Consider the following 20,034-nt stretch of genomic DNA (forward strand, 5'->3'; position numbering starts at 1 on the left):
GCATGCATAGAAAAATACTGCTTTCTAGACTAGTTAAATCTATCCTGTTTAAATATTTGTATTCAGTGACAGACTCAACTGTGCTTGTTGACCTGCATATCTGTTATAAGAGCTGATCAGTGTTTTTACTCTAGTCCAAAACTCAAGTTGGGAGAAGAAATTCTGCTACAATGTGGTGAAACTGTACAACTAGGTTGTAAAATACAGTGGTAGAGCTGGAAAAAATACCCTAAATGCAAAGACCGGTGTTATGGATCAATGTTGCAAGGAGGAGGAGAAGAAAGGAGACTGCCAAAGTGCTTCCCCTGGTCGGAATGCTATATTAGCCCAACCATGTGCGCAGGAGGGGGTGAAGTCTTGGCTCTAGCACTTGGGAAACTTTGCCAGTGACTGAAGAGGAGCCAGGGCTGTACCTTGATTGGGATGATGGGCTCGTATGTACCTACAGAACTTGTCTGTCAAAGTCATGCTCATTTAGACAACATTTCACTTGATAGGCACTTGTTTTCTTGACTTGTATACATAACTGTAGAAATAGGTCATATAAACCTTTTTTTTTTCTTTTTTTCTTCCCAGTGAAGTTTCTGAAACAGGTGCTGTTTCTTATGAGTTTAAGTACTTGAAATTGGATGTATGATGAGAATCCCTGGTATCCCACATTGCTCTAAGCCACATACAGTTTCTTGGCTGCTCAAGTTTCATTTGTACAACTTGAGATTTTAGTAAAAAACTAGATAACTAGTAACTGAACTTGATTCCTGATAATAGTAGTTCTTAAGGGCTCTGGCTGTTCATAAACAAAAATGGTGACAAAACTACATCTGCCATTTCTTGATATTTCCTCTTCTCCACTATGAATGTTTCTATAAAATACTGTCCTCAAAATGCTTGAACTTGAAAGCATTTTACAAGACAAGTGTTACTGCTTAATGAATGTTCGTTTGAGATCACTTTTACGTAAGGACTTGCAATCTGATTGATTTGGGTTGAGAGACATTCCTATGAATGTTCTCAACAGGTGACACCTACACATCTCTTTTGAAAAGAATCTGAAAACTTTATTGCATCTGTAGTGTCTAGCTAAAACTAGATGTAATTAGGTAAGATCCATATAGTCTTTGTTTCTTTGTAAGTATGCAGCACAGCCTGTGGTCAATGAAATTCCCTCTGGTTTCTGGCTTTTCTGTGTTTGAAATGTTGAATCGAGATATAGTGACCTTTGTAGTTCAAACAGGAATATTTTAGTCCTGTAACTAGTAGTCTGAGGTTTCTTTTCTGTTCTAGGTTGACCACTGGAATCTAAAAGCACTTAAAGCTTTTTCTACCCACACTTCCACAAAAGCTGTGCTGACAGCAGCAACTAACAGCCAACAACTTCCAGAATGGACAGTCCCACTCCTCAGCTTTGCATTTCTGAATCTTACCTTTGTACATGTGTGTAGTATGGATTTCATAAGTTGTCTTGAAAGGTTTGGATTTGGAAAGTAACTCCTGAGGGAAAGGTGGAAGAAAATCAGTGTCCTTCCCTTCCCCCTCCATCTTTGAAAGTCCTGCTTAACTTCCCTGTAAGATTTAGGAATATACTTTCAACTAGTTTTTCTAAGGATTTGGTTTATTCAGCCACTAGATGACTGAAGTTTTCAACAGAATTTAATTAAAACAGGCTGGTTTTGTATGGTCATGTTTAGCTCTTTCTTTTCTCCTAGCAGAGCTTCAGTTGTGACTACTGCTGTTCAGTGTATATTTTCTTTTGGTGCTAATGGAAGTGACTAGAGATGTGCAGTAAAATGGGGGATGTTCTCTGAAGTACTATTGCAGCTACAGACTTGTAGGCAGCTGGTGTCTGCTAACAAGCTCTAACCTGAAGCTTTTAGTCTATCGTACCCAATAAAAAATGCTTTAGTACTTGTGAAAAGAACAGAAGTGAGATCTAGCTGCAAATTTGTAGGACTTGGATCTGTATTCCAATCTTGAAGAAGGTATTGTGTAGGGTGCTCAGTTATGCTGGTGAGAGACCTGTCTCTCCTCAAATATGGTAAAATGTCAAAGCACAGTTTAAAATATGAATTTCATTTTAACTTACCTCGACTTGTGAAGACCACAAATGGAAGTTGAATGCTTCTAAGCTTGACAAAGAGAAAAACAGAGAAGGCACCGGTGGTTGAAGCTGGGTTACAGTAAATTTTCTTTTTGAGACTGGAATGCAGGTGAGTTGCTGGTACCATGGGTAGCACTGCTGTACCCCATCATGAGACAATATAAAGTATAATCAGACAATGGAGTATGCCAGACATGCTAATACTGCTTCTATTCCCAGAGTATGTGCCCTATACAGAGAGGAGTAACTAGTAATGAATATGAAAAGTAGTGAGTTAACTTACCTTATTTTCAGCTTTCTGCAATCCTGTGGAAATAGAACGTGCAGCAAAAGCACCCTTAATTCTTTATTGGGTTTGCTGCAAGTTATGTGAGGTGTTTTGCCTTTTCCCCCAGTTGTTCTCAAAGCTTTCTTTTGCAGAATAGGATATGTAGATTTTTGCATTCCACAAGATAAACTGGGTATACTGTGTGATCTCATTGCTGACGGAGTGGAAGGAAGAAATTGAAGAGCTCTCCAGGTAGAAAAGTATAGGCCTGCCTCTTATTGACTAGGCCTAGCTCTTGTCATCTAGTGTTAAACTAACTCTTTGGATAATGGCTTCTGAACACTAGGTACCTGTAAAGGACAGGATAGCTAGATTTGTGTTTGTGATTGGGCAGCAGACTGCTTAGCAAGTGCAGGAAGCTCATACCTTTTGCTGAAGTTAACTGGCTTACCTGTGCCTGCCGAGAGCTAGCTGTCTCTGTAGTTCTTGGAAGCAGAAGCACTGCATTTCTTGAGGAAACCCTTGTAGCATTGCTTCAGGGGTTGTATGTATGTTATTAGCATGATGGTGGCTCCGAGTTTCTTACTGATGCTGTTCAAAATAGCTTTATTTCTTCTTTCTCCTCCTGAGGTGGTGCTTGGTAAGTGAATCTCCCTATCTGTTAGGGTTTTGTCCAGCTCAGCATGCAAAATCTAAGTTAGCATCCCTCAGCTTAGTCTGCCTGCCCTGCTTCAACTGTTATATTAGGTGCTGACTTAACTTGTTTTGGAGGAAAAGATAAGTTAAACTTGATCTCTTTAAGAGAAGAATCCTAATAAGTAACCTGCCTCCTGATTGATTCCAGACTCAATTATTTATACTTGTTTGGCTTTAGAAATGTTATATTGATTATTTGGTTTTTGCGTACTGCCAAAAAGTGAGCAGCCAGTTTAAGGACTGATTTCATTCTCAGGTCAACACTCAACAGAATATTTAGAAATGTTTATTCTTTTATCCTTTTTATTAGTATGGTAGTTTATATTTAGAGACCTCTTCAAACTGTTTTTGGTAAACTCATGGCTTAAATTGTGTGACAAGTACTGCCAGTTCTTCTAGGACTAATAAGCTCTTGAATATGTAGAAATATTAATGTTGTAATCAGATTTCTTCTCTAAAAAAGCTGAAACTAGCTTTATGTGCAGAATAGAGAGGCGTGTCTGCCTTATTGTCCAGTCATGTTCCTTTTCTGATTCTGCAAGATGTGTGTGAGGCTTTGATCACAGTAAAGACTCTTCTTTTGCAATGGCTTGTATAGGGAGGGTGACTAGGTGTATGAAAAAAGCTGTCATTCTCCTTAGGCTAGGGGGTCTAAAAAGACAGTTCGTTTGTTCTTCTCATCTACTAAATGAATATTCATGCTGGGTAACAAATGCTATTTAATTATGATTGTCATACGTCTGTGTGTGTATATATTTTGGCTGTGAGAATTTTGTATCAAGCTACATCATAAGTAGGGTAAAGGATAGTGATGCAGCAAAATATTTGAGAATGCAGGCTCTTGTTGCTTTTGTAAGGAAAGTGGGCTATTTGTGGATGAAGACTAAAAGCTAATACCTCATTTTGTTTAGTGACTGCCTAGGGAAAATGGCAAAATTATAAATATGAATAAAAGGTGAATTAGAAGGGTGAAAGCCTTGAAGTGAAATCTGAAGTTTAACTAGTACTCGGAACACTTCTTTTAAATAGCTATTAGGCTGCACTTAGTATCTGTTGAAGTGATTGACCCGTAAAAGCCTTACGGGCCCTTCGCAAAAATTGCATGAGAAGTCTTAAATTTTAGTAGAATTTCAAAAGTTGAATTCAGGACTGAGGTTTTTCATGTGGCTTTTGGCCACCTTTGACACAGCTGAAAAATTATCTTCAGAGCATCTACGTTGGCTGCCTTTCCATGGACATGTAATGGTCTAGCACAAATAATCTTTGCAGCATGTGGTCTTGCAGGTTATTGTGGACTACTGCTCAAGTGTGTCAGCTGCAATTGTAAACAGCCTTTTTTTGTATTTGGGTAGGAAAAGTTTGGCTTTTGTGACTGATCGGTATCTTGTCATGCAAGATTAGCTGTTGGAAGCTCACAAGCTAAGTCAAAATATGTGTTGGGTAGTTAAGCAGGTTTTCTCCCATCTACCATGCTGTCAAACTTATGTTTGTTTTTCCAACATGGACTTGGTGCTGTGTACTAGCCTTGAAATAAGGTCGTAACCTGTGCTTGGTTTAGTTAAAATCTCTCCCGCCTCCCCCCCCTTTTTTTTATTCATAACAACTAATTTGACAAAAAGTCATGCTAGATCTAGGTTTCCTAGCCTAGATCTAACATCCCAATGGCCTGGAGAAAGAGAACAAGAGTTGAATTTGGTTCTTAAGCTCCAGTGATAGATCTGCTTAGCATGCTGCTGTGGTGCTTTGGTATCTTGTGGTCCAACTGTTTCTTTTTTTTATATTGCTAGACTTCGAACAAGGTCTACACAAACTTTGACTGTAGGGGATGCATGTTTAAACCTTCATTTTCAGTATGATCAATATTTTCTGTATGAAAGAAACCGTTAAAGTCTAGATAGCTTTATGTATTCTTATAGACATTTGACCTTGTGTTCATTAACTCTTTCTTACTCTCTTTTGAAAGGCCCTTCCTTCTTCCATGATGATAGTAGCTGTCTACTGCCCGGTGATAGCAGCTCTCTTTATCGTTTTGAAGATGGTGAATTACCGTTTGCACAGGGCACTGGATGAGGGAGAAATTGTGGAGAGAAATGCCAGTGAGCATATGGACAGAGGTGCAAAAACAGAACAAAGCAATGTTTCAGCCAAGAGGAAAGACAGCAATGGGCCCAGGTAAGGTGTCTGCTGGTTTTTGTGCACTGCTTCAAATGATAAACAGTCCTGTCTTCATCAGATGTGTAACTGGAATGCTGGTTAAAATAAACAGTGAAGAATATAGATGCAGCCATTCCTAGTTCTGAAAGACTGTTTAAGTCTGGTCTTTAAAAGCAGACTTATTTATGTATTTGGTTTGAAATGATGAATTCATGTTAATTTCCTAGTTCGTCCCCCCAAGGAATTACAGAACAATACTGAAAATGCTGGAAGCACGGAAACAATAGCATGGAAAATGTGTGCTGATTAGGTCACTAAATACTTAAGATTACTTGTACTGGTTGTGTTCATTATTTCAGCAGTAGACATAATTTTAAAAATCCATCTGGTAAAGGCTACATACTACATGCTAAGCCTTTTATCGCTAAAAGGAATGTCTGATCAGGTTTCAATTTGCTTAGTTTTGCAAAAGCAGGAGTCAGATACAATGGTTGACTCCAGTCATAGTCTTACTTCAGAACACTTGTCTTGTGAATGATGATTCTGAAGTACTGTCAGTTCCTTTACAAAGATCATCTTTGCTGTTGCCAGCATCAAAAAGCCCAGAGGTTTTCCTCCTCTTACCAGACTGTTTGGAGAAAGAAAAGCAAAAGATGACTCATCAAGGCCAGCCTAACCAGTCTGATCAGACTGTGGATGTGTTATGAACTCTATTATCAAAGCCTCTGCTTGGCTCCAGATAACTGAGGCCACCTTGATAGTTAGACTGCATGAAATAAATCAACCTTGAATTGTTAGCTTTTAAAGACCTTTCTCTTGTCTGTGAGTTTCTGATGCTAGAAGCTATTAATAGTTTTCAAAGTGAGGCAGTTAGTGTGCTGTCCTGACTCTTAAAAGGTTGTGTATGTTTGGTTTTTTTTAAAACAAAACAAAAACCAACAACAAAAAACCTGAAGCTTTTACATGGAGAGTCATGCTATAAGGAAGTGTAGTTGAAAGAAACCTCTTAAGTCTGTTTATCAGGATGCTTAAAGAAAGGAAGTGTTAAAAGTGATGCTCTTTAAAATGCTCAGCCTAGAAGTAAAAGGACTTCGTTGTGCATATGGGTAGCTTCTCATGAGATGGGTCTTAAGTTCTTCTGTATCTGTTCTCAGTTTAGGGAGCATATTGTTAGCAAAAACAGTGTCTTGAATTCCTTTAAAGTTGATATACAGTAACTTCTTTTATCAATCTTTTATAACCTGACCCTTTTTCCTTGTTGTGTTTGGTAACTGAACCTGCTGATTTTAATTGTGACTCCATTTACATCACCATATACCTTACTAAAACTGTATTGAGCTGTTTTGGCAGAATGCTTGCCTAAATGTATATTAATGCTTATTCTGCTTAATAAAATTAATGGAAGTAAACTAGTGGGCTGTTCTGTTTCAATGCAATCTTGCTAGTGCATGTTTTAGCTGTGATCCTTAGATGCTTTTTTAAGCCATGTAGCTTTTTGCTTCCAAAAGAGTAGCCAAGACTTGGCAAGGGACTTCTTTCTACTAGTATTGTGAGTTACTTCTGGATGTTTCAGAAGTTCCATTTTGTCTAAGGAGCAGTTGACATGCAACAAGTTACTACATTATATGCGTTTGTGAGCTCAGAAGTAGAGGTTAGTTTGATGCTGTGTGTCCTGCTTGCCAACTGAAGTTTCATTAACTTTTATACGATCCTTGTTCCCACTTTCAGGTCTCTTAACTAGAACTGGGAACAAGGTCAATGCAGAAATTACGGAGGTACTTTTTGGTAAGTGGGATGTACAGTATATACTAATCTTTGCCTGGAAGCTTACAAGAACTCTGGGATAACATTCAAACCTGTGGAGAGGATGTAGAGTGAGTGTTTAATATTGAGCTACCACCTTCTTAGTAAGTTAAATTGGAACACTAATAAAAAAAAAAATCTCAGCAGAAAGTGTATGTGGGGGGTATTTTTGTTTGTTTGGTTTTTTTAAACTCTGCTCCCTTAGCATAAGGTGGGTATAGGGGAGATCTAAGCAGACATACTGCCTTAAATATTTGCATGATCAGAATATTAGTTTTGGTTATTTAGTCTATAGTGTGTGATACTAAATAAATACATAGAGAGAATGTAGTGTGCAAAGCTGTCCTAGAGTTTTCACCTTCCTCACACACACCCCCCTCCCTGGGACCACTTTGGATATGAATATTCGTATTTTTGAAGGATTAAGTAATAGTCTGGTTTCTGTTCAAAAGTTATGTTTGGTATTCTGTTTAGCTTCTAAGAACTGCTGTTCTTTCTGAAGATATTTATCTACAAAGTGGTGCTTTCAATTATCTGACAAAAATTATGTGCTGTCATTTGTAGGTTTGCATGAACTCCTCATTTATCTTTGGTTCACATTGGTTTGTGAATAGGATCAAACTGATGTTTTTAATCTTTTCATAAAACTTTGACATACTTAAGCAAAGAACAACTTACTGTTCCCTAAGAAATGTCTTTTAAATTTTTTTTTATCCTCTATAAAGCTGAAATTCTCTAGATAATATTTTTGGAAGAAGCTAGTCAATGTAGAGATAGGAATGCAAATTGTCTTCTGTAGCTTCTAGTGCAGTTGCTGCTTTCATACTTAAGGGTGTGGTGATGGTAATGCTTCTATGAGGTTTCATGAAAACAAGTCATGGGGATAGAGGCTCCTAATCTCACAGAAAAGGTAGAAGGAACAATACAAGCATAATCTTTGTTAAATATCAGTGAACCCACATAGATACCATAAAACAGTTAAGTCAGACTTGCTTCTAGGGATATGAATATGGTTTCTTTCTTGTGTCAGTGGCTACTATGGTTCCAAGTATCATAAAGCATTAACCTGGTAACACTGCTGATCTCTGTCAGCATGGGGGAGCTGTAATCGTGATACTACATGAATTTTGCACACACTTCTCCTACAAAATAAAACTTACAGCTGGAGAATGTAGTTCCCTAATTTATTATTTTTGAGTGTAGTCTACTTAAATGAGTATGAGCAAGAGAGGAAAAAAAAAGTAATCTCTGCAACTCTTGCCCTGCCTTTGCTATTTTTTCTTGCAGTTTTCTGTGACTGGCAGACCTGTTCTTGAGCTTGGAGTTGTTTTGCCTTTTTGACTCTGTAACTAGTGATTCAAGCTTTAAAGAAAAAGTCTCTTAATACTTGAAACTGTTGTGGTCTAGCATTTGCAGTACATGCTGTCATCCTTCTGTGGTTTAAGAGCAGCCTCTGACATTATCCTGCTACTTTAGTTGGAAATTAAGGACAGCAAGTGGTGTTCAAAAGGAAGTGTAAAAATCTTTCTCTGATTTGTCCTGAAATCAAAATTGCACGTTCCAAACTCTTTGCAAGTTTTTATCAGAATATCGTATTTTCTTTAGTCAGTCAGCCTAAGTCAAGTTTTAAACTTCTGAATTCATGTAGACTTGCAGCCTCTTCAGACTTTTTCTCTGACACACTAATCACTAATGTAATATAGCTGCAGATAGTGATTTTTAGATAGGACAAGTGCTAATAATTAGAAATACTATTTTTAATTTGTTTTGTGCAGTCTCTGAATTCCTCTTCCACAGCAATCTCTGTTGCAGGTAACTGGACATGATTTAATCAGTCTTTTCAATTTGTGTAGTAACTTCACTTCAATCTTTTTGCTTGCAAACTGAAAAGTGTAGCACTTGCTACTATAAGGTATGAAGTCAACAAATTGTAAGAAACTGATTGTAGAACTTAACGGCAAAAAGGAACGGCCACAACACTAGCAGAAAATTGCTTCTAAAGGATTCTGCATGCTGTTGTAGTCCACATCCTTATCCATACAATGATTAATCCTAGAAATCTGTACTTCCTGCTTGATCCTGTAGACTTTATTTGTTGTTTTTTTGTTACTAGCTTTTGTTAATCCATTAGTTTGTGTGTCTGTTACACAGTATAGCAGCTCTGAGTGAAGTGGTGGTGTTGGGTTGTATTGTTGTTTATGCTGATACCTGTTGGTTCACTTTTAGACAAAATTGCCTCCTTTTCCCACCCTGGCTAACTACACAATTTGTGCATAAGAGCTTATTCACATGGACTTTCTATCTATTTCATGGGACATACTTTAACCATATACAGAGTTTCTGAACAATTACTCAAACAGGAAAGGCATTTCATCTTTTTGTAAAAGATGTTCTTTGTTATATCTTCAGTTGTCATCATAGTGTATGCTGAACTTGAATATTCAGCAAGAATTTTTCAGTTTTTAACTTTATGTTATGTCCTTATGTGTTCTTAAAATACTTCCATAAGGAATACATACTTACATAAGGAATACTTTGTTTGGTTAAAGCTGGTGGAACTTACTGAAGCTGGATTTTGGTGGAGTTTTTGTTGGTTTGTTTTTTTTTCCACTTACCTGGTTCTGCCTTAGTGTGATTGATAATATCAGATCAGAGAGAGCTCTGTAAACAGCCATCAATAAGAGCATGCTTATGTCTCTCTGCTCAGCTGTACCAAAATGGTGGCTTTTCACTAATTTCTTCAATTTGATGGAGTCCAGTTTTAGTTCTGCCAACTCATGGCTGGTTGTCTCTTAACTTATTTTTATTGAAGTAATGTATTTCTGACTTAAGACTGTCTATTTTGTCATGTTTTTGATCTCCAGCAAAATGTTGAAGTGGACTTACCACAGCTTTGAATCATTGATTGTTGGGAGACAGTTGTTTGTCTTTGGGAAGGAGCAGAGAACATTAGTGTCAAATTAAACTGCAGTTACTTCTGTTAGGAAGTCTCCTGGATCAAGATGGTTGAAGAGAACTCTATGGGGAGAAGAAAAAAGGATGCCTCAACTTCTCCCTCTTTGCCATGAACAAACAGTGCTAGGTTGAATCCCTGAATCGTCCACAACTCATTTCATACCCCGTTGTCCTAATGGATAGGCAGCCCAACTTGCTTTTGTTTCATAAATAACTGCCTTTGACAAGTTAAATTACGTTGAATTACAGTTTGGTGATGTTGACCTAGAAAATGCTTTCAAACCAATACTTAACTAATCCTGAAAGGGTGAAATCACTAGGACATAATAATATATGGATAGATATAGAGATAGATAGATATAGAGATAGTACTTCAAAGTATTTCTTGGTAGGGCATGTAAATTATCTGAAGGTAAGTTATTTTCTGGTAGAAAGAAGTGGTTTGTGTCCCTGGGAGAGTTACTATGTCCCTGTATGTCTCTGCCTTTTCAATAACTTTACTGACAGTGTATAGCTTTCTTAGATGACCCATCCTTACTTTTGCTTCTAGATCCAGTCCAAGGAAAAGATCTGGATGATGACAAGTGCCTTCAATCTGAGTCCTTTCCTTGTTCTTTTTTTAAAGAGTTCTATTTACTACTTTCTCTTTTGATTGATTTCTGGGTATTATAGTTGGACAGATGATCCAAAAGTTACATGTGCGTACATGTAGACAGAATTTCATATGTCAGCTTTTCAAAGTGCCTTGTAGTTCCTAAGTCTTAATGGTTTGTGTTGACTGGTGATAGTTGGACTTTACAAGGTAGCAGCTTCTGTGACAGTATATGGGGTGCTCCAGCTCTGACTGAGCTTCCTGTGTCAAATGGGCAGTATGTGTCTGAGATACTGGGATCTGTTTGAACCCCTGATATTGGAAAAGGGCAAAATTGTTTTGGATCTGCACTTAGTGTAGACAGACAAACTTCTGTTTAACTGGTAGGTTAATGTTGTTGGTTGTTTTTTTTCCCTTCTGTTTCTATCAGTGACCCTGGTGGAGGGATTGAGATGTCAGAGTTCATACGAGAAGCAACCCCCCCTGTTGGCTGTAGTTCACGCAATTCTTATGCTGGAGTAGATCCAAACAACCAGGTAAGAATTAAAGCTACTGCAATTGTTGCTTTAGTACTGGTGGCTTTGTAATCTGTAGAGTAATCTTTGCTGATTTTTTTTTTCTTGTACCTTTTTTATAGTATTAGGATAAACAACTTACCTTTCTGTATTTCTTAGCTGCTTTATTAAAGTAGCATTGCACTCTCCCAACTGCATAGCTCTTGCTCATCCCATCTTGTGTTCATTTTAGGAATGTCTGGATTTTATAAGGCAACCTACTGTCCCATCAGGAAGTATTCACTTTTGCTCAGTTAGCTTTCTTCTGATTTAGTAAATCAAAATGGCTCAGAGCATGGTCAGGTAAAGTACCTAGAGCCACTGTGGTGGGCTTCCGTCTTCCTTTTGGTATCGGTGAGCTGTTAGATAGTTCATGCTGAACCTTTGTCCTTGTTTTAACTTTGTTTTCCTTACTTTGTTTGATCTGTCATTTAGATGCTTCATTGGCAAACATCAGTTGTGCTGAATTTGTGTAGACTTCTGTTAAGTCTTCTTAGAAGATTCCACTGCTGATTATCTCTTGCAATGCTAAATGGCTTTCTAAAAGTTATTATTCCTGACAACTGTCAGGACTGTCAGACTCTGCAATAAAAAATGTTAATTTGCTGAAGTACAAAGCAAGTTCAAGTGGTAGAAATGGAAAGACTAAAACTGTTTATTTTGGGGTGACTTCTGCAAAATCTTGACTACTTTGACACATCAACAGGGATGGAAAGAAAGCAATAAATAGAGGCTGCTGCATACCATCAAGATGGAAGTCTTGACGAACTTGACTTTAATAGATTTTAATGCAACTTCATTGTGCTCTAGATGCCTTGTAATTGTACTGGGGAAGTTGTTCTGTTTTGTTATTATGTCTGCTAGATTTATACATTCAGCTTCCATAGTGCTGCATATGCTCTTCCTTCTACTTGACTTGTGACATTTAGCTAGTTGTGGCATCTTTCTTTTACTAACTCTTCATGAGGACAAATAGATTGACCAGCCAGACTGTAAGGTTATGTTGACAATGAACAGTAGATCATCATTTTAAAGATACAGAAGCTATTTTTGAGTGAAGTGGAAATCTTTCGTGTTGTATTACAGTATCAAGTTCTTCTAATTAGCTCTCTGAGCAAGCAATATATAATATAGTGCAGTGTTATGCTAATGTTTGTGTTTGTACTGGTTTTTAGCTGGGACAGAGCTGGGTTTCTTTTTAGTAGCTAGAACAGTGCTGTGTTTTCCTTTCAGCCTGGGATTTGTTATGAGAGAGACACTGATTACATATAAGCGTTTTCATTTTTGTCAATGGAAGTGAAGGACTTAATGTTTTGTTAGTCTACAAGTGCAATATCTAAGGGTGTGAGAAATATTTAAATTAATAAGCTAAATTGGCATTTGGATATGCCAGTGGGATATTCTATATCATATCCCATCACGGTCAGTATATTAATGAGGGTCTCTTCCTCTTTTCCTCTAGCTTTCGCTTGGGCTTTCACTCTCCTGGGATTGCAGTTTTGGTTCAGGGTTGTCGCTCCTCTGGGTTCGTTATCTGGGAACGGGCCGGGCTTGGTTGGCTGGTGGTCAGCAATTGCATTGTGTAACACTAATTTGCATATTTTATTACTATTATTATTTTAATATCAGTATTATTTTAAGTTTTCTTTAATTTTAATTATTAAATTGTTATTTTCTCAGCCTATGAGTCTCCTTACCCTTGTCCCCAATTCTCTCCCCTACCCCTGAGGATTGGGGGGGAGTGAGTGAACGGCTGCGTTGGCTGCTAGACAAATGCTAGCCCAGGGCTAGCCAATGAAACCACCACAGCGTTTTGTCTGAATAATGCTCCGTTATACAGCATAGATACTCTTAAGAGTTTTTCTCCTTTGAAGAGTGCAGGTATTCGGTAGTGTTCAAAGGAATAGGAAGCGATGGTCCATGTAGGAAGGCGGAACTAGGCTGGGGATCATGTTTCTTTGACTGATCTATGGGAAAAAAAAATAAAATTCCAAACATACTTACAACAGACTCGATGTTAAAGCATGTGAAGAAGCTCTGTTTTCTTTCCCGTGTTCTTTAATGCTGACATTATAGCACAGTTAAAGCTACTGTGAAAGGCAGTATAGTGTTTAAGATGTCTTTATGCTGATAAAATTAGTGCTCACTAGTGATTGAATTTGCAGCATCAAAAGGCCATGTGAACAGTAAGCATCTGAGTTCTGTTCAGTTTTTTGTGTGAAATAACTTTCCCATGATGGTGCATTTGCATTCAGCTACAGCATTCAGCAAAGCATGTTACTGAAGGGGAAAAAAAAGAAAGCTATTTTCTCATGTTTTAACTAGCTAAAAGTGTGTTTGACAGTGTAGCGAAGAAAATGCATTAAACAAACTCTTTTTTGCATTACCCATAGCAAAACCATTGTTCTCCTGTAGCATGGTTGAATAAAATTGGCATGAATCTTCAGATTACCATAAATTTATTGTGCTTACAGAGAAGAATTAATAGAATTATGCTGTCATTTGAACTAGAGATTTTTTGAAAAACAGCCTCCCAATAAATATACAGTAAAGTCAAATTGCCATAATTTTTCTGTATCTTGGATTCAGATTTTAACTTTGGGTGCTCTTCTGTCTTATTTCTGAGTGGTCTGATTATTTGACACATGCATTTTTGTGTGCTATTTGGAGTTCTTTGAGAGGAGTGATGTTGGAAATATTGAAAGAAGGACTAAATTATCTCTAGAACCTCTGCAAAATAATCCACTACAGATTACAGGATATACATAGAAAGGGAGACTGCAAACTTAAAAGGCTAGATAGTTTTCATATGAGAAGGTACATGACTGCTGGTTGGTTACTGAACATGGCTGAGAAGCAGATACTATAAATTTGAAATGTGATTGTGACTAATATCCAAGAACAGATCAAGGAATGCTGCACGGTCTTTCACTAACCAGTTTACTTGCTTTGAGGTAACTGTAATCTCTGTACTTGGAAACTGTCTTCAAATGAAAAATTGCATTTGCAGGAATGAGAGGGAGGAATAAGTTACAGTAAATTATTAGGTTAATGTGATTTAAGATTATTCAGCTGCCAGCAGGGATCATCCTGCCATACCCGCTGTTCATGCTGCTGCCACTTGCCATGTACCAACACTTAAGTTCTTGTGTTTACCTGGTCTTTGGATCAACTCGGAGAGACCTGAAAACTAACACTGGTAAAAATATGTATCTTTTGCAGTGGGAGCAATTTCTGTATTTAGCTTGGTGTTTACTATGTTGAATAGATAAGTTTTATATTAACATGGTGGGTTTTTTAAGCATTTTAGGGAACCATGATCACTGCATTAAACATCCAGCTTTACACAGCAGTTATTAGTGTACCACCACATTAGCAGTTTGTTTCTACATTAAGTATTTTCAAGGAAAATTCCTAGATTAGAAACTGTTTTTAAAATCAGCGTAGTAAAATCTCCAAGTGCATTTGCTATAAAACAGAATAATTCAGTGACACAATTGAATGTGTAATTAAGTGCCCTGTCATCTCTGTTTGCAGTGAAACATTCTGAGTCAGAATGGATTTTATACCACTGTGTAGTTGGATGCTTTTGTGTCTTTGAAAAGCTCTCCTAGGTTTATAGGCAAATGCATGCATTGCAGTAATAGGAAACAACAACTGAGTAATTTCTGAAAGTTTACAGTTTTTTACATAATTCTTGCTTTCTAGGTTGGATCTGGATTATCTCGTCTGGGAACAACAGCAAACATCAAAGGTAAGACTTTTGGCTACTCCTTAAAATTGCCTTGCAGTAACACTTCAGATCACTATTGTTTACTGTGTTGTTTCCAAATACTGTCTGCCTTGTTCATCTTAAAAACTTTTTTTTTGTGAGCTAAGTAGAGCATTTACTAATTGGAACAAATCTTTCTTAGAGCTGCAAATTATGTGCCTAAAACACTAGCAGAGAATAGCCTGGAATCTGTGCTCTGTTTTCCATATAACAGCAGGTTTTTTTTTTCTTTTGCTTGTAAATGCAGAGCCAAGGAGTTGGTTTGAGGGGACTTTTCTCTACTAATTTTGAGTTCTGTGCGACCACTTGCCCTTCTGGTATTGTATTTCAGTGACTTGATTATTTCTGGGTGCTTGGCATTTAGCAAAATTATTGTCCAGGACAGACCTTGTGAACCCCTCTGAGATGAAAAGATAAAGTATTTGTAATATACAAAGTTACTAACCTGTAAGTCTGTTAACCCAGTAATAAGACAAAAGAAAATGAGAGATGTAAATTTTTGTTACCTTCCTGATTTTTCCTTTGCTTTTTTATCTTTACAAGTGTTTTGTTAGGATCTAATCCTCCTTTTTTGGGGTGTTTTTTTTTTTTTTTGGCAACCATGTAAAAAGGAATATTTAAATAGATATATCTTTGAGGGGGAAAAAAATATTTATTTCCATTGGCTTCTGTGTAAGATACTTTTCCAGTTTTTCATGGAAGATCTGTGTAATTGAATGAAAACTTTCTTATATACTAAATAAAAGAAGTAGACTATACTTATCCCTAAAAGATAAGGGAGATCTTGTGTTACTTGTAGTTATTGTTGTTTACCTTAAAATGAAGAAATAAAAGCAACAGTCTGTCATGATGGGTGAGAAATCTCCAGTGTATTTGGATGTATATGTTAATACATTGAGCATTAGTATTCTTCTTTCTTAAAATTCACAGGAGATACTGACACTGCCAAGACCTCTGATGATATCAGTTTAAGTCTTGGCCGGAGTTCTAGCCTGTGTAAAGAAGGGAGTGAAGAACAAGGTAAAATTTCTTCTTCCTGCATATTAAACATGGTATTTTCTTACTAGAGACCCTTTGCTTAACATGCTAAATAAATTGATGCAGTCTGTTGATAGACTCTACTGAAAGGGTATCTTGAAGCTCTCGTTTCCTTTCTTAATTGCTCTTAAGTTCCTGGGATGCATATCTTGAATCCTTTTAACTTTATTCTGTGGCTGTGTGTTTCTTTTTCTGGCATCTTCCAGCAGGTAATAAATACTTACTGTATTCTCTGTCTCCTTACTGCTGAAAGACAGCTAGCTTATGTGTCTTTGGACAATCTCTCTGGACGATCTCTCTCCACTGAAAGTGGCTTTGCCTTCATGGACTTCATTGTAGACTAATTTGCTTTGCTTTCCAGTACAATCAAATTAATTTTTTTAAATCAAGTGTGCTTTTCTGTAAAGTAAACCTTCCATAGATTTCTGTGTTTCTGGAGCTGTAGACTTTCTAACATGCAAGCAATCAGAGTTTTGTAATGTAAAGCCTTGACATTGTGTTTTCCTAGTATGTCGTAAGGAAACTAATAGCTTGTATTCTTCAGTTGACCAATTTTGTTTCAGATCCCATTTTTCATTTAGCTTTATTGCCCGGAAAAAATTTGCTTAGACTAAAACAGAGTATTAAACTGCAGGGAAATCTTTTGTTTGCTGATTTTAAAGTACCTGGTGATTTGCAGGAAGTTAACTCTGGGAATGCTGTAGTACATTTTGGCCAGTCTAATCAAACTGATGGGTTTTCCTTTCAGTTGTTACTGTGCGATTCAGTGCAGGAAGTATGTTTTAAATAGAATATTACACGTGGCCATGCTGTTGTAATAGGCAGCAGGGTTCTAGTACTTTCAGTTGAGTAACAGTACTGTTTGTGACATCTCTTAAGTCATATGTGTGCAAATACACTCTACAAAAATTTAGCAATTTTAGTAACTTAATTTGGCTTGCAGATCTTCTATTCTTAGTGACAGTACCAAAAAGGAAAGTAGCCTGACTTTTTTTAATACTACCTGCAGGTGGACACTTTTACAGGAGACCACTTGTGATTGATAACAGAAACAAACAATTTGTTCTGAGCAAGAGCTAACAGTAAATCCTCATGATTTGCTTTAATAGCACCAGTTTTAGAAGTAGTAAAACTTAGCAACTTTGTAGGAAGTTTCATTATAGTACTATTAGACCTGTAACAGTGCCTGCATCATTGCTAACTGTGAGCTTTACTTGGTTATCTAGTAGGGTGAGTGATTTTGATTTCATTTTGTGGGTTTTTTGTTGTTGTTGTTGTTTTTTTTTTTTTTTTTTAACTTCAGAGTTAATGGAATTTATTCTGCTTTATTTAATAATTTTTGAAGTTCATCTGAAACAAACAGTTTACTGCACATAGGACATAAAACAAAATGCAGAGTACCCTTTTACAATTAAGAAATTTTGGGATACATGAAAATGTTAAGCCTGAGACACATGAGCAGTAGAGGAGGTTGAGGACTTGTCAGAATCATGTTGGAATCATGTTATCTTTTATTAGCTGCTAAGATTAAGCTGGTGTTGATGGTTTGTTTTTGTTTGTTTTTAAAATAAAAAAAAGTCTGTCAGGTTTGCCCAGTTGCTAGGAAATTTTTTAAATGGTGCATAGTACTTGCAAATAGATCTATCAGTTTATTTATGTTATCTGATACAAACAAGCAGTAGTAAAGCAGATTTTATAACTTAAATGAACATTCTACATGAATATTTTTAAATATGTACTTAAACAGATTTGGCAACTGATCGGAAGCTTTTTCATCTGGTGTCGAATGACTCGTTTGTCTCCATCCAACCTTCGTTATCCTCTGGACAGGATTTGTCAAGAGACAACAGTGACAAAGTGTGCCTCTCGAACAACCAGCTTGTGGACCAGTCTAAAACCAGTGCATGTGACACAGAAGTAGCTTCGCTTGTAACTCTGCATTCTCACTCCTATAGGAAGGATCATAGACCACGAGGTGTACCAAGGACTTCTAGCTCTGCTGTCGCCTTTCCAGATGCTTCACTAAATGACTTCCCTCTCTACCAGCAAAGACGAGGACTAGATCCTGTCAGTGAGTTAGAAGCTTCCAAGCCCCCTTCTGGATCCAGAGAGTCCTTGCCTGAGAACTCTTGCATTTCAGGAGTTTTTCAATTAGATGACATTCTGAAAAGTAGTAGCCCTCAACCATTGGCTAAGAGTGGGAAGAGCAAGTCCTTGAAAGCAGACAAAAGTGTGGACAGTCTGAGAAGCCTGAGTACTAGAAGCAGTGGTTCAACAGAAAGCTACTGCAGTGGGACTGATCGTGATACTAACAGTACCATCAGTAGCTATAAAAGTGAACATACTAGCTCAACACATATAGAAAGTGTGTTGTCGGAGCATGAGGAGGAGTCTCCTAGAGAAGAGAAAAAGGATGGTAAGAAAAAGGACTGTGATGTTGACTCAGAGAATGACAGTAGTTCTACTACTGACAAAAGGACTAGTAGTGAAAGGACTGCCGTGGAAGTGAGCACTGACAAGGGTGTTCAAGAGGTAAAGGGTTCTAATGCATCTGATGAGATGCACAGTCAGAAAAGTCCTGTTGCCTCTGCTTCAGAAGAGGCCAATAAGAATCCACATGCCAATGAATTGACTACACAAGCTGACAGGCCACCTGGCAAGACTGCTGAACAAAGAGATGAGCAGAGTGAGAAACTAACTGTGTTAGTAGATTCAAAAGCTTCTAAAGAAACAAGTGGAAAACAAAAAGAAGGAGATGTTCGACCAAAATCTTCTAGTTTAATACATCGAACAGCCTCTGCCCACAAGTCCAGCAGGAGAAGGACAGGAAAAAAACGGGCTAGTAGTTTTGATTCAAGTCGACACAGAGAATATGTTTCCTTCCGAGGTGTATCTGGTACTAAACCTCACAGTGCTGTGTTTTGTCATGATGAGGACTCCAGTGATCAAAGTGACTTGAGCAGGACATCGAGCATGCAGTCAGCTCACCAGTTCAGCAGTGATAGTTCTTCCAGCACCACCTCCCATTCATGCCAGTCTCCTGAAGGAAAGTACAGTGCTCTAAAGACCAAATATGTTTCTAAAGAACGTGGGGGCACGGACTCTGAAAATGCTCACAAAGCCCATGTAAGCTCTGAAGGAATTAGCAAAAAACGATCTACACGTCGGACTTCTAGCACAAACAGTGCCAAGAATCGTGCCAGGGTATTAAGCCTAGACAGTGGTACAGTAGCTTGTTTAAATGACCCAAACAGTTTAATGGCACCAGGTAACATAAAACAGTTAACTACTTCAAAATCTGATTTGGAAGCCAAAGAAGGAGAGGTGCTAGATGAGCTATCTCTGTTGGGAAGGGCTTCACACTTAGAGTCAGTCACTCGTTCTAGAAATAGCTTGCCAAGCCAGGCTATGTTTCCTGAAGGGGAAGAGCAAGAATCGGCAAGTGGAGGTAAGTAAATGATCTACCAGAAGTATATTGCCTTATTTTGTTAATGAGTCTGATATCTTTGACTTAAGTTACAGTTATACTTGTGTCTTCCTGTTTCTTTGTACTTGCCTAGTAAAATTGACAAAGCATTTTCTTCATAATATCTTGGAATATCTACAAAAATGGGAGTTGAATTAAACTAATGTTACAAAATCTATAGGTAGAGGTGTTCTGGGTTTATAACTGGCAATCTTTTGTTAACTAGAGCTGTATCTTAAAATTATTATTTGTGATCAAATCAGACCTGCTCCATTGTATTATTTAAAATAGTACACGTAATTTGAAGTTTAAAAGGCAACAATAAAAGACTACTTTTATTTGAAAGATTGTACAGTTTAGAAAATTTGGAACATAGAAGTGATTGATTGAAGTTACTGTTGCCTCTTAGATGAACTGTCTGGCATGGCTTGAGGTGGTATTAAAAAAACCCAACAAAACAAACCCCATAAAACAACAACAACAAAACCCTCCCCCCCCAAAACCTTGATGTCAGTTCTTATGATTGTCTAGTTACTAAGCTGAATTCTCTAGGGAGTTGATTTTACTTAGCCTTGCCATTGTTGGCCAGATAGTGTTTACTTTGGCTTTTTTTTTTTTTTTTTTTTGTCCTCATTTTA

General features: G+C 37.4%; 1 protein-coding gene across 1 annotated transcript in view; it reads left to right on the forward strand.

Annotated features, from left to right (window-relative positions):
- Window positions 1-5,025: 5,025 nt before the first annotated feature.
- LOC104530988 (pecanex-like protein 1) overlaps window positions 5,026-20,034 on the forward strand; it is a gene marked incomplete at its 5' end in the record, with an annotated part of 31,408 nt that continues 16,399 nt past the window's right edge. Inside the window, 5 exons of the mRNA XM_029086938.1 lie at window positions 5,026-5,234; window positions 10,997-11,102; window positions 14,829-14,874; window positions 15,823-15,912; window positions 17,678-19,378. Coding sequence (XP_028942771.1) covers window positions 5,026-5,234; window positions 10,997-11,102; window positions 14,829-14,874; window positions 15,823-15,912; window positions 17,678-19,378 — 2,152 coding nt within the window. The remainder of the gene's footprint in view (window positions 5,235-10,996; window positions 11,103-14,828; window positions 14,875-15,822; window positions 15,913-17,677; window positions 19,379-20,034) is intronic.

Source organism: Antrostomus carolinensis, unplaced genomic scaffold (genome assembly GCF_000700745.2).
Source record: "Antrostomus carolinensis isolate BGI_N321 unplaced genomic scaffold, ASM70074v2 scaffold9639, whole genome shotgun sequence".
NCBI lineage: Eukaryota > Metazoa > Chordata > Aves > Caprimulgiformes > Caprimulgidae > Antrostomus > Antrostomus carolinensis.